We start from the raw sequence: 13,364 nt of genomic DNA on the forward strand, positions 1-13,364 counted from the left end.
TTATAATTAGTATTATTTGCAAAGGCAAAGTGATGTGAACTAGTAAATCATTGATCTCTGAGTAAAGCATTCCTTAAATTATGGAATAAGAGTATAAAAATTAACTCTAGCCCTCTAGGCTGTCAATATAATCTAGCTCTACACTTTTATCTAATCTTATTTTATTTTATTTTTCAGTACTGGGGATTGAACTCAGAGCTTCATGCATGCTAGGCAAGTGCTCTACCATTCACGTACATCTGCAGCCCTAGCCTGAAACATTTAAAATTGAAGATAATGTGTCTAGAGTTCTGTAAATCTTTTAAAATTTTATATAAGGAAATATTAATATAATGTTGCAGGTTAAAAAATATTTGTGTTAAGAAGTAGAAATAGCAAATAAACATAAGAAAAAATATTCAATATCACTGGTCATTTGAGACATGCTAATGAAAACAACACTGAGATTCCACCTCACCCCAGAAAGAATGGCTGCTATCAAGAAATCAACCAATGACAAATGCTGGTGAGGCTGTGGGGAAAGAGGAACCCTGCTCCACTGTGGGTGGGAGTGTAGACTGGTACAACCACTGTGGAAATCAGTGTGGAGATACCTCAAAGAACTAGGACTGGAAGTCCCATTTGACCCAGCTATTCCCCTGCTGGGTATCTTCCCAAAAGAATTAAAATAATCATACCACAGCGATATATGTGCACCCATGTTTATAGCAGCACAGATTGTAATAGCTAAAACTTGGAAACAGATGAATTGCCCATCAACTGGGGACTGGATAAAGATGACTTTTTTTTTTAAATGGAGTACTACTCAGCCATAAAGAACGAGAAACTAGAGACATTTTTGTAGCTAAGTATATGCACATTGAAGCCATACTCTTAAGTGAAATAAATAGGACACACATGTAAATACTGAATAGTTTCTCTGGTGTGAGAAACTGAAAGTGTAAAGACTAAAAGGCATAATACATAATGAGAAATAGGAAGAAAAGGTGCAAAGGGGAAGGGGAAGTAGGAGGTGTAGGGGAAGGGAAAAAAGGAATGGAAATTAATATGAGAAAAAGGAGAAATGAAAGCAAAGTCTTTGTAGATAGGGAAAGGTGGAGGGGTTGAAGGGAGGGCAGGAGAATGGGGAAAAAATAAGAACCAAGACGTATTATGTAAAGGTGCAGATTTCTAATGATGAATGTCATTATATTGTATACTTTAAATGTACCAATAAAATTAATTTTAAAAATATTTGTGTTTTAACAAGTATTTCATGTAAAATTCAGCTAAATGTACAGATGGAAAAAATGTTCAGAAATAATTTCCAGGAAAAGTTTAACTTCTTTTAATGAATAGATTTGCTTTTTCATCATGAAGATTGAGAAATCTGACATTTTTTTAGAATTTTGACTACCAAAAGCTCAAAATTAATATGTAGCTCAAGTTTTCTACCTGTAAGGGAAATTATGACTTATAGATCCAGCTTTGAAATTTTTCCTGCTCTTTAAAAATCTATTCTGGTCTTGGATTATAAAAAAGTCTTTAATTGACATGTTGTAATTGCATGTACTTTATGGGGCTCAGATTTTTTTATATTGTATTTTTCTCTTCACTTTATGTATTTTTGTAAGACATCACAAACTTTTTTTGGAAAATGGAGAGATAAATGCTTCATGCTCATATACAAAGCATATATTTTCATCACATTACTGTTCTGTTTTTTCAAGGCCAAATGTTTGTGAAGAACAGAAGCTGACTGTGGTAGGACTCCCACAGCCCTGTGTCCGGGCCTTCACACACATGGTCAAGCTTTGGAAACAAGGCTGTACCCACCCTGGGTGGTGTGCGGGTTACGAAAGAAGGTAAAGACAATTTCTGTTATTTCCTTGTGATAATTTAAAATCAAAAGCAGAAGCCTCACCTACTCCAAAATATTTCTTCTAGTAAATTTTAAGCATTAATTACCCAGTTAAGAAAAGGATCATAAGGAATTCTCATTAGGAATTTTCAGAATTATATATTTTCCTTCAGAGATAGAAAGTATGAATATTTTAGGCCACATTTATGTGTGAAGTATTTTGGGTTAGATGCCCCTAATTTTACCTTATGACATGATACACCATTGAAAGCTGAAGATCAGAAAACTAACGGAAACAAGGAATATTGTGTTGCTTTGCTATATTTATCATGACTTGAATCCTGGCATCTACACTTGTGAACATCCGACCTGCCCCTAGTGAACTTGTAATACTTTGAAACCTAGAGTTTCTTTAACTTTATTATGGCTTTTGAATAAGGATTTAACATGGCAGGCTGGAAGAGGAGAGGAAAAAGCAAGGGTCCACAATGCTTTTCAGTAAGTCAAGGCTTCCTGCAGGCTTATTTTTCAAAGTTTTAAAATAGTTTTACAAAACATCTGAGAACTTCGTGGTACAAATAGTTGGTGAAAGGTTGAGTTTTATGTAAATAAATCAACTGGATCTGAATTCAGGAAACAACTTTAAAATAGTGTGGTTTGAGATTAGCGAAGAATTTATTATTAGTACTATTGCTCATGGAAAGTTGGGGATATTTATAAATAGCTGAGTTTGCCATTGTGTAGAACTATCAGAATATTTATTACATAGTATTAAGTAAAATGTTGTAAGAATAATTAATTTATAATTGTGGATATTTGCACATACGTTGTGTTTGTGTGATTACCCTTCAGATGAATAGGCTTTTCTTTTTTTGTGTGCAAACTCAAGATATTTAAATGACATTTAAATTCTAAAATTTTCCCTGGCTCATACTAGCTGTGTAAGCTTATGCAAAGTTACTACGTTCTCTGTGCCTTAGTCTGTAAAGTTAGAAAAATAATGCCATGCATAGATAGATATTAACTGATGATTAACTGAAAATATATTTAATACATGTGCATAATGCTTGTTACATGGTAACATGTATTGTGTATTGGAAAATATGATATTGTGGCAGAATAATTTATTTTAAAATCAATTCGAATGGAATCTATACTTACAGGTTTTTGAAATGGTTTTTTTATTTAGATATTCTGTTCTAATGCTTTGAAGTTTAATTTCTGTCAGTATTAGACTTAACCAAAGAAAGGAAGTTCTCTTCCATATAGATATTCAGAATTGGGAAAAACAAATATCAGTAATAAAACAGGTTTTATGTTTTTATTCTCAGCTTTTACACATTCCATGTATGACATTTATTTTGGAATAGTGGGAACATTGAAAGATGTTTGACATTTTTGTGAAACATTCTTTTTTTTTGTATAAAAAATATATGAACCTATATTTACAGGTTGGAGAGATATAAACAATAGTAGGCTACATTTCAAGATGGTGAATAATTAAATATTACTCAGCCATAAAGAACGAGAAACTAGAGACATTTATATCTAAGTCATTGAGGCCATACTCTTAAGTGAAATAAATAAGACACACATATGTAAATACTGAATAGTTTCTCTGGTGTGAAAAACTAAAAGTGTAAATAAGGATCAAAATGTATATTTGATAAATAGGAAGAAAAGGTCTAAAGGAATAGGGGAAATGGGAGGGATGGGGAAAGGAAAGAAGGGAAAAGAAAAAATATGAGAAAAGGAAAAAAATGGAAACAAATTATCTGTAAATAGGGAAGGGTGGAGGGGGTGAAGGGAGGGCCAGGAATGGGGAAAAAATAAGAACCAAGATGCATCATGTAAAGGTACAAGATCCCAATGATGAATGTAACTATATTGTATACCTAAAATGTACCAATAAATAAACTTAATAATGAAAAAAAAAGAAATGGTCCAGCCAATAAGTGCCATTTTTGAGAGAAGAATATACATTGATATGGGGGAAAAAAGAAATGGAAGGAAATTGAAATTGAAAATGGCCATGAATATGAAGTGAGGTTTGTGAGGAAGAGAAACAAATGTTAGTATTTGGGGACTAAAGGATAAATATATCATTGAGGTGACGGGAAGGACATTGATCTATTCAGAGATGTCTGTTGATAGGACAACAAAATAGTTCAGTGTTTTTAACTTTTATTCATGATTTCCTACCTGAGGAGCTTTTTAAAACCTTTTTCCCATAATTCTCCCATCCCCTGTGAAATTTTAATGCTGTACATATACTTTATGTATATACTGTGTTCTTCCACAGAGCAGCCCACAATTGAATTAGTTTATTCATTCCCCTCCAAGACTAAATGTAGTCCCCTTGTGGGTGATAGCAGTATGATTGAGAATTCACGATGTAATGCAATTAATGTATGAGGAGCATTCAGTGCCAATTTGAAAAGCATATACGTTATCATCCTACAGGATTTCGTTATTCTTTTTATGATTATGGATTTCATTCTCAGTAGGTTGAGTGGTTAAGGTATCCTATATGATAACCATGGGGTCTTTCTTAATTTTCATTAATCTATACATATAACAAAGCTTGGTTGCAAATGTAATGATATATATAATATATATAATAATATACATATACAATATAATATATATAATATGCTACATAATAATATTATATATAATATATACAAATTATATCCACACATATATAAATTCACAAGTACATCCCTCTATCTATTGATCAGTCAGTCCATGGCGGGGCATGAGTTGGAAGGAGAAATGTGCTGATTTGAAATGATCCAGACTCCTGTGTTCATTAGGACCCGGTACTACACTGTGTACAGACAGGTGTACAGCATTGAGCAGCGGACAGTTCACAGGTGCTGCCCTGGTTGGAGCCAATGGGATGATGAACCGGGCTGCCTACACTGTAAGTTATAATTCTTCTGTCTAACTCTGTCACTAGAAGGAATGGTTTTGCTTTGTTTTTGGCTTCAATCATATCATGCTTGTCAAGTTTTTGCAATCTTTAGCAGCACCACACATTCAGAGCATCACTTTGGACTGAATATTCACAGATGACATGTGCAAAAATGCACGAAAGCCTTTCTGGTAAGCTTTTCTAATGATAGGTCATGACTCAGGATCCGTGAAAGCACTATTTTATATTCTGTCTCTTTATTTAAAAGACAGTTGATTTAAAGCCAGGCAGGTTACACCTTGACTTCATCTCTCTTTTCTGTTTGCCCCTTTCCCATATCATCAAATTTGTAATCCACAGTTGATTCAAAAGTCCAGAGGGAAATCACTGTACTAAATCTAAATGGGATTTCTCAACTTGTTCTTGTCATGATTAATTGCAGAACTGTGGAGGCAGTTTACTTTTTAAAATGAGGTGTGCAGTCCTTTTTCAAACCTCTTATGAGGGTATTTCAGAACCTTTGGAGTGTGTTTGACAGCACTTAGGTGGCAGAACTAGTGGCATTATATAGTTGATTCATGCCAGGAGAAATGGTTCCGCTTAACAACTCCTTTACCTATATTATGTGTTTATGGTTATTGTGAAGTCACTTAAAATGCTTCAGTGTGTGGCAATCAGTGTGGCACCGCAGCACAATTCATCCCTCCTGCTATTCTGTACCTTAGGAAGTTTGTTGGCAGCCTGTTTCCTTCCCCAATGTGCACTCTGCTCTTGAAATATTTTAGTGAGGTTGCTGCAGGCTTCCATATTAAGCAGGCTTAGTGTTGATTGGTGCACTGAGGGTCACTGTGTATTTCTAAGAAGTGCTAGGCCACTGCAGCTCGCTGATTTAAGATCAGTGAAAAGATCTGTCCATGATATCAGCTCAACAATGTTATAAATCCCTAAAATTAAGAACTGTGAGATGAACTGTTTGTTTTTGTATGATACCTTTCATAGTCCTTTGCCTCTAGGTAAGTATGTGTATTTTTGTTTCATTTTTAGATTTTTGGCCACTCAGTCATCTTATCCATGCAATTTCTTTCTTCTTCTTTTTTTGTTTTTTAGTTTTTATTGGTACATGTTTGCAGTACACAATGATTGCATTCATTGTGTGATATTGATACATGTACATACCACATCTTAATTTATTTTAATATCCACTTCCCATTTGCAAAAGATCTATAGCCCTGTTTTTTATTACCTATCTTTTACTTTGCTCTTTAATTTTTGTATATTTTAGGCTTTTCATGCAATATTTAATATTTGTGTATCTTATTTATTTCACTTAATATTATGGTCTCAAGGTGCATCCATTTTCCTACAAGTAACTCAAGTTCATCCTTCTTTATGACAAAGTAGTACTCCATTGTGTATAAATACCACATTTTCTTTATCCATTTATATGTTGATGGACATATAGGCTGCTTCCAAGATTTAGTTCTTGGGCTGCTACAAACATGGGTATGCATGTATGGTTGTAATATGATGTCTTTAACTCTTTTGGGAAGAAACTTAGAAGGGGAATAGCTGGGTCAAATGGAATTTCTAGTTTTAGTTTTTGAAGAATCTCCATAATGATTTCCATAGTGGTTGTACTACTGTACATTCCCACTATTGTAGAAGGTTTCCTTTTCCCTTACAGCCTTGCCAGGATTTATTACTTGATTCTTGATGGTAGGCATCCTTTCCGAAGTAAGATGGAATCTCAGTGTTGTTCCACTTTGCATTTCTCTAATTGCCAGTGATGTTGAACATTTTTTCATGTATTCATTGGCCATTTGTACTTCTTCTGAGAATTGTCTGTTCATTTCAGTCACTCATTTTTTGATTGGGTCTTTTGTTTGAGGGATTTGATTGTTTTGAGTTCTTTGTATATTCTAGATATTCATTCTCTGTCCAAGGTATGTATTTCCATGGAGTTTTCTAGAGTAGTACTTCTCAAATTTTAATGTGATTAGACATCATCTGGTATTTTGCTAAAATAGGGATTTGTACCCTGAGGTGGGTCTGAGATTCTGCATTTGCTTTTTCACAGAGAATTATGTGAGGGTTTGGAGAGTAAGGCCTTGACTTGTAATAACACTTTTGTCTGGTAGAAGTTTCTAGATTATGTTGTATTAGCAACATGGTGATTTTCTTTCTCCCAACTCCATTCTCTCACCTTCCACGCTCACCTTCCTAAAGCTGTCTTTGCTGCGGGGACTCATTTCAATGGAAGGAAATGTTCAGATGGTGAAGCCCAGCTATGCCAGTGTTCACAGGGATACCATGGTCCCCGCTGTAAATATGGTGAGTCATGAACAACACCCTTCCACTATGATTTGGAGCTGCTTTTTGGGTCCAGCCAATCTTGTAGATGAAGACAAATGGCAGAGTTATCCCTCTGGTAACTGGCAACCATTTAAAATGAGTCACTAAGCAGAAACATACAATCTATAGTGTAATCAGCCTCACAAAATATGCTTTGTAGTTTAGTTTTAATTATTCACTGTAAGAGTTTAAAGGGTAACAGTAAGTTCAAAGTAGTCACTTTGTAAAGGAAATAGCAGCTTACTAAGAAAACCTATTCTGACTTCAGATGCTGAATCATTCATGGAGTAATGGTCTGAAATTACTGGTACAGTATTCTTCTGTGAGATCTCTGTGTTTTATGAATGAACAAAGTAGAATTAACATGCATTCATCATGATGTAGTGTTTACTACTTTCATGCTCTTTATGTTTTAAAGATATCAGAAAACAAAAAAATCCAAACTTGCACACTTCTCGACATTTTAACACTTGCCATCCCTGTTTTTCATGGTTGGAAGATACTGTCAGTTTTGGATGTGTACTTCCAAACTCTCTCTTGTGTGGGAAGTTTTCAGAATGGCCAGTAATTTACCCTTTCCTGCATCTGCCATGAGACATGGCGATTTCAAAGGATTTGTTTTGAGTTAATCATCTGATTTAGTCTCCAGAGATTGTGGGTTCATCTGCATTTGTCTCTTAAGAGCAGGAAAAAGAAAACAAAATCTAGATTAAAGAAGTTGAAGAAATAGATGCAAAAAGGTAATCGAATATTTTATTGTCTCTACTGACATGTTTGCCTTCTGGTCTCCGTTACTTGGATCTTTGTAAGTGAAATTGGAAAGTTGCTGAGAGCTCATCACTCTCGCCCACTTCTCTTCTCCACCCTTGGTATTAGGTCAAGGCTTATGTTTTTCATGGGTCATCTCTGAGCAGTTTTTCTTGTAAATGAATTCTGACACACTTTTCCAGAGTTATTTGCTATTTTTAAATTAAATTTTGAATTAAAATAAAGCTGATGTTTAACTTCAATTTACCCTTTGACTGTGGAACATTGGTTTCGAAACAGAGGTCATTGGGTGCTTTGAGCTCCAGGATGTATCTTGAATTGTTCTCCTGATTTTAAAGAAGTAGCAGAAATCATGCATTGATCCAGGATAGCAGCTTATTTTTCTCTGAATAAATTAATTCAACTATATGTGCAACACTGGTTTCTTTGCCTTGATCGGTAATTGTGATGAGCAATTTTACATGTCATTGGTTCATTAAGAATTTTAAAAAATTAATTAATTATTATCTTATAAATGCATTTGTTTTGGGAGAGAAAATCTTGCAAAACATCAAAGTCCCAAAGGAGGAAGCTAATTAAGGAGACATATGGTGATGATAATGGCATAGAAATTATACCTGGATTAATTTAATCTTTATTTCCTGCATCAGTTCTTGGATATTTTGATTATTCCAACTTCTTAAGTTCTATACAACAAAATAATTAATGTGCTTTCTGAAATTTAAGTAGCTAGATATTTTATTTATTCAAAGTTTAGGTTGATGAAAACACTAGTTTATTTAAATCAGGCAGAATCAGTGTGTCTTCCACAAGTTTGTGTTTGCCTTTAGATTTTGACACTTTCTTCTTCCATTGCAGTATTCTTTTTCAGTTTGAAGGGAAATTGATAAAACCTGAGGGTTGTACAACCTGAAGTAGTAAGAGTTCAGACATTTCCTACATACTGTTGCATTTCATTTTTCAAAATGAAATACCAAAAATTATGTAAATGTAAAAGAAATTTTGAAGCTTTTCTCAGATGTCAAACATTTGAAAAAAGTGGAAAAGCCAATTAAGAAGATATGACATTAGCTGAGTCTTCAAAGAAAATTCCAATTCAAAATCAGCAAAGGCCCTTTTTAAAAAGAATATACTTGATGGAACAAACAGTTTGTCAAGCAGGTTGATTATAGTCTGGGGCTGTAGCCTCTAACTTAACATTTGCTCAATAGCTAGGTTGAGTTATCATGGATTGGTACATGATCCTTGGTCTGATTCATTCATTCATTCTCTCTTTCTCAGTCTCTCCATATATTGTGTATAAATCATATATTATATGCACATGCATATTACATATACACACATCATACATTTGTATATTATATATTATATGCAGTATATAATACATCACAAAATAATTTTAATGTATTTTGAATTATATACATGGTATAAAAGTTAAAACAATAAAAAATTAATAATTTTTCAAATTGTAAAAAGCCCAGTATACGCAATATGTAAAGGACAACTGTACATGTACTGTACTGACTTCAGAAATCCATGGTAGTCATTCTCTTACGGATATTTCTTCATATTCATATATACATAAAGTTTTACATAAATGAAATTGTATCCTAAAAAACTGCCATTTCATAAATTTTCTCTCCTTCTTCCTTTTTCTTTTTCTTCTTTCCTCTTCACCTCCAGTTTTCTCTTTCCTGCCAGTAATACCCTGCTGGATATCCTTTGTATCTTTCTGTGAACTCATGTAGTCATATACAAAAAGCAAAATAATAGTCCATGCTATCAATATACCACAGATTTTCAGCTACCCCTTTATTGATAATCATTTATTTGTTTCTGTTTTCTGATACAATAATAAATCTTGATGTTTTTAATTTTGTGGGCCATTGAGCAGATTCCAAGCAGTGGAATTGTTTGCATCAATAAATATGCACTTGTTTAATTTTAATATACTCAAATATAAAATATTTATTTAAATTATTTGGAAAATATTTTGTGTATGATAGTAATGATTTATTTGCTTGGTTGAGATGGACTAAAATGTAGGTTTATCCTAATTATTTACTTAGTTTTTGACATATTAACATAATAGGGAATCCCTGTATGTCATTCAAAACCGGAAATGTGATGAATATCTATGATCAGGCTTATTGTAAACATAGATTGCTACTGTAGGTTAAAATTGGCTGTATTTTTTAGTTACATGGAAAAAAAGTCTTGAAAATAAACCAGGTGGCCTTTTAAAAATGGAGGCAAGACTCCAGTCCTAGAGAGAGAAGGGACATGCTAATATCTGACAAAAATGCTTGAAGTTAATAATGATTCTAAAATTACTGATCTACTTAACTCATTTGAAAAATCTGCCTCTAATAAGGAAAAATGAAGAAAATGAATTTGGACAATTAAGAAGTAATGAAGAGCATTCTAAAATAGCTATTGATTAAAGAGGAATACTTTGCAGATTTGAACACATCCAAATCAGGCTAGATAGCTGATAGTGAAATTTTCTTTTTTAAAAAATTTTATGGATTCAGGCAGAACAATTTATGGAGTTTCATTCATTGATTAATATTATACATAAAGTCAACATCTGTTCTCATCACTTACTCCACCTTCCTTTTCTCTGGTCAGAAGTCAAGTTAAATGATAGTGTGCTTAATGGTTGGATATCAAGTCTCTGAACTCTTCTTGTTTCTTTTATTCATATATTAATTCATCCAGTCGTCCAGTCAATCTTATAGTTAGTAAATATTTATATAACAGCCTCTGTGTCAGTTACTTCCAATGCCAAAACAAATACGTTATTCTTAGTGTGGTGGGAAATAGAGACCAGGAAACCAATGATTATAACACAGCTTTCTCGTGCTTTGATGGAGGATAATTACATCCTAAAGGAAACAGAAGCGGGGCCATCTGTGTCATACCAGGAAGTGAGGGAGGGTTTCTCAACACATTTGAAAATAGAAAATAAAAATAATTCTTAAAGACAAACTGAATAATAATTTGAAATTTGGCAGACAGAATAGTGTATTGCCCAGAGATATGAAAGAGTTCAGCAAACTTGAAGAATAGTGGTTAGTAGTAGTAGTAGTAAGTAGTAGTAGTAAAAGTAGTAGTTCTCTTGCTGTAATGAGAGACGCAGGAGAGGAATAGCCCAAATGTGGGTTTTTTTCAGGTTCACAGCAGCAATTCCTTACACTTTTTGATCCAGATAAACCAGCTATTTCAGAATATTATAAGGTTCTGAATTGCTAACTCATGGGATTTTGAAAGGATTTTCCATCCTTAAACTCAGTTCCCAGGCAGGCAGTCCTGTAGTGGTGTTAACTTGAGAATACAGTAGTGCGGGCTGATATTCTACTTCCCATGGTTATGAAAGTGTCCAAATAGCTCCATTATTTCAATGTATAGTGTCTATGCACACTAACGATGAAGTGGTGCTGGCATGTTATATGGTGACAAGGAACGTACTTAGGACTTCTGAGGTTGTGCTTGAGTCACACCATGTACCATCTGCTTTGTCTTTTTGTTTGTTTGTTTTGGGTACTGCGGATTGAACTCGGGTCCTTGCGCTTGTGCAGCAGGTGGAGAAACCACTGAGCTAAATCCCCAGCCCTTGCTTTGTCTTTGAGAAGGCATTTTTTATTCCTAGCTTCAGTATTATCATTTATAAGATAATGGCTTTAGTCTTACTGAACATCTGCCACATATCAGGTAGTATTTTAAACATTTCAAATGTATAAATTATTAATTCTTGCTGACATATGACATTAATACTCTTGCATGTCCCACTTTCATACACAACAAAAGCATAAAAAGTTAGTGCAAGGTCAAGCAGCTAGGAAGCATGGAGTCTGGAGTATATACATATGTTCTGGCTTGGGAATCTGTAAGCTTAACCTCCAATATATGATGCCTTTATAATAATATTTAACACAACCCTATGTCTGCCAGATTGTTATTTGGGAGAGCCCTGAGAGATAACCCACGTGATTTGCAAGCTGGGAGGCATTAGTCAAACAGTACTTCTTGCTGGCTGCATATTCTATAGGAGTCACAGGGAAAGAACTAAAAGTGAAAGAGCAAAAACTCCTGCTGCTGCATTGCTTTTCATCCTGTGGGAAACATTGGATGTAGGTTATAGTTGTGAGTTTTGTGCTTTTGGTAGGTTCCAGCCAAGGACTCTAGTGAGCTCTCTGCATGATCCATCTTCTATTTGAGTAGGAGATTAAGCTGAAGGATTTTCTTAAATTGACATTTCTCTAAAAACATTTGTCATTTGGGAAGTGTTATGAGCTGAATTGTGTCTCTCCAAGTTCATATGTTGAAGCCGTAACTCTGAGTACCTCAGAAAAGAATTTATGTGGATATAGAATTGTTACAGATGTAATTAATTCAAGTGAGGTCATCCTGAAACAGTAGGGACTCCAAATCCAGAATGACTGGTGTCATTATGACAAGGTGAGTTTTGAGCTCAGTAGCATGCACACAGGTAAAAGGCAGAGATCTGAATAATGCATCTATGAGTCAAGAAATGCCAAAACTTGCCACAAAAACCACTAGAAGCTAGGTGGGAGGTAGGGAATAGGTTTTCACTCACAACCCAAGACAGAAAGCAACTTTGCTGACACTTGAACTCAAACTTTTGTCCTCCAGAACTGTGACACATTAAAAACAATGTTTGTTGCTTCAGTCACTCAGCCTGTGGTACTTTGTTACAACAACACTAGCAAATTAATATAGGAAATTTAGAAAACAGTATTTCTTTATCCACAGCTTCATTCCAGCAGTTGGCCTATTGAAACAATGAAAATAGGGAAAAAGTGGCAGGGGGTTTATAAAGAGCAAATCATGCTAAGAAGACGTGATGGCTTTTTTAAATTGAATTAGAAAATTAGTCTGGGAAGGCAATTTAATTTGGAAAAAATGCAGAAATCATTAATTGAAGGCACTTAATAATCTACAGTCCTAAATGAGCATTAGTAGGAGATATTATGACATGAAATTCAGGTTATATTGTGGAGGTAAGTTGATACACATTCTTAGCATGAGCCAACGGTGTTAAAATGTAGTGTTATTTTGTTAATAAAGACACATTGTTTTAAAGTTCTAAATACTTAGGAAGGTTCTAACAAGTCTATATTAATTTCATTGCATTCTGTTTGATATAATTTGTCAGACATTATGGGAATATTGACATGTCCCAGGACAAGTATGACAAAGGAAAGGATTGAGTGTTTATAAGGTCAGTAAAACAGTAAATATCTGACATCTTCCTACGTGCCCAGAAAAAAGAGCATCCTGTTTATTTGGAATTCATGCAGAATTACTCCCTTGACACTGATGTGAAAATAGTAGCATTGGAAGAGTTTTGCTAACGTACCCTTTTAGGTATGCTTTGTATGGCCATTGACAACAGTCTTAAGAATAGTTTTCAAAAGACTGTGTGATAATTTGATATTTGCAAGTATGACAATCCCAGGGAAA

The 13,364-nt window shown here is 34.2% G+C and overlaps 1 protein-coding gene across 13 annotated transcripts in view; it reads left to right on the forward strand.

Annotated features, from left to right (window-relative positions):
• Positions 1–13,364, forward strand: part of LOC101724814 (EGF-like and EMI domain-containing protein 1) — a 634,038-nt gene that overhangs the window by 63,015 nt on the left and 557,659 nt on the right. For 9 of the 13 annotated variants that reach the window (XR_015441135.1, XM_087186963.1, XM_087186958.1 and 6 more), the window contains exons 2-3: positions 1,710–1,844; positions 4,657–4,766. Coding sequence is in view for 10 of the 13 variants with exons in the window: in XM_087186963.1 (XP_087043089.1) it covers positions 1,710–1,844; positions 4,657–4,766 (245 nt within the window). In the remaining 3 variants the exon portion in view is untranslated. Of the gene's footprint in view, positions 1–177; positions 214–1,709; positions 1,845–4,654; positions 4,767–13,364 lie in introns of those variants that run through there. The other 4 variants (XM_087186961.1, XM_087186960.1, XM_087186969.1 and 1 more) reach the window with 3 other exon arrangements.

This window comes from Heterocephalus glaber, unplaced genomic scaffold (genome assembly GCF_053883595.1).
Source record: "Heterocephalus glaber isolate CG9 unplaced genomic scaffold, H.glaber_assembly_v1.0 deba00001504, whole genome shotgun sequence".
Lineage (NCBI taxonomy): Eukaryota > Metazoa > Chordata > Mammalia > Rodentia > Bathyergidae > Heterocephalus > Heterocephalus glaber.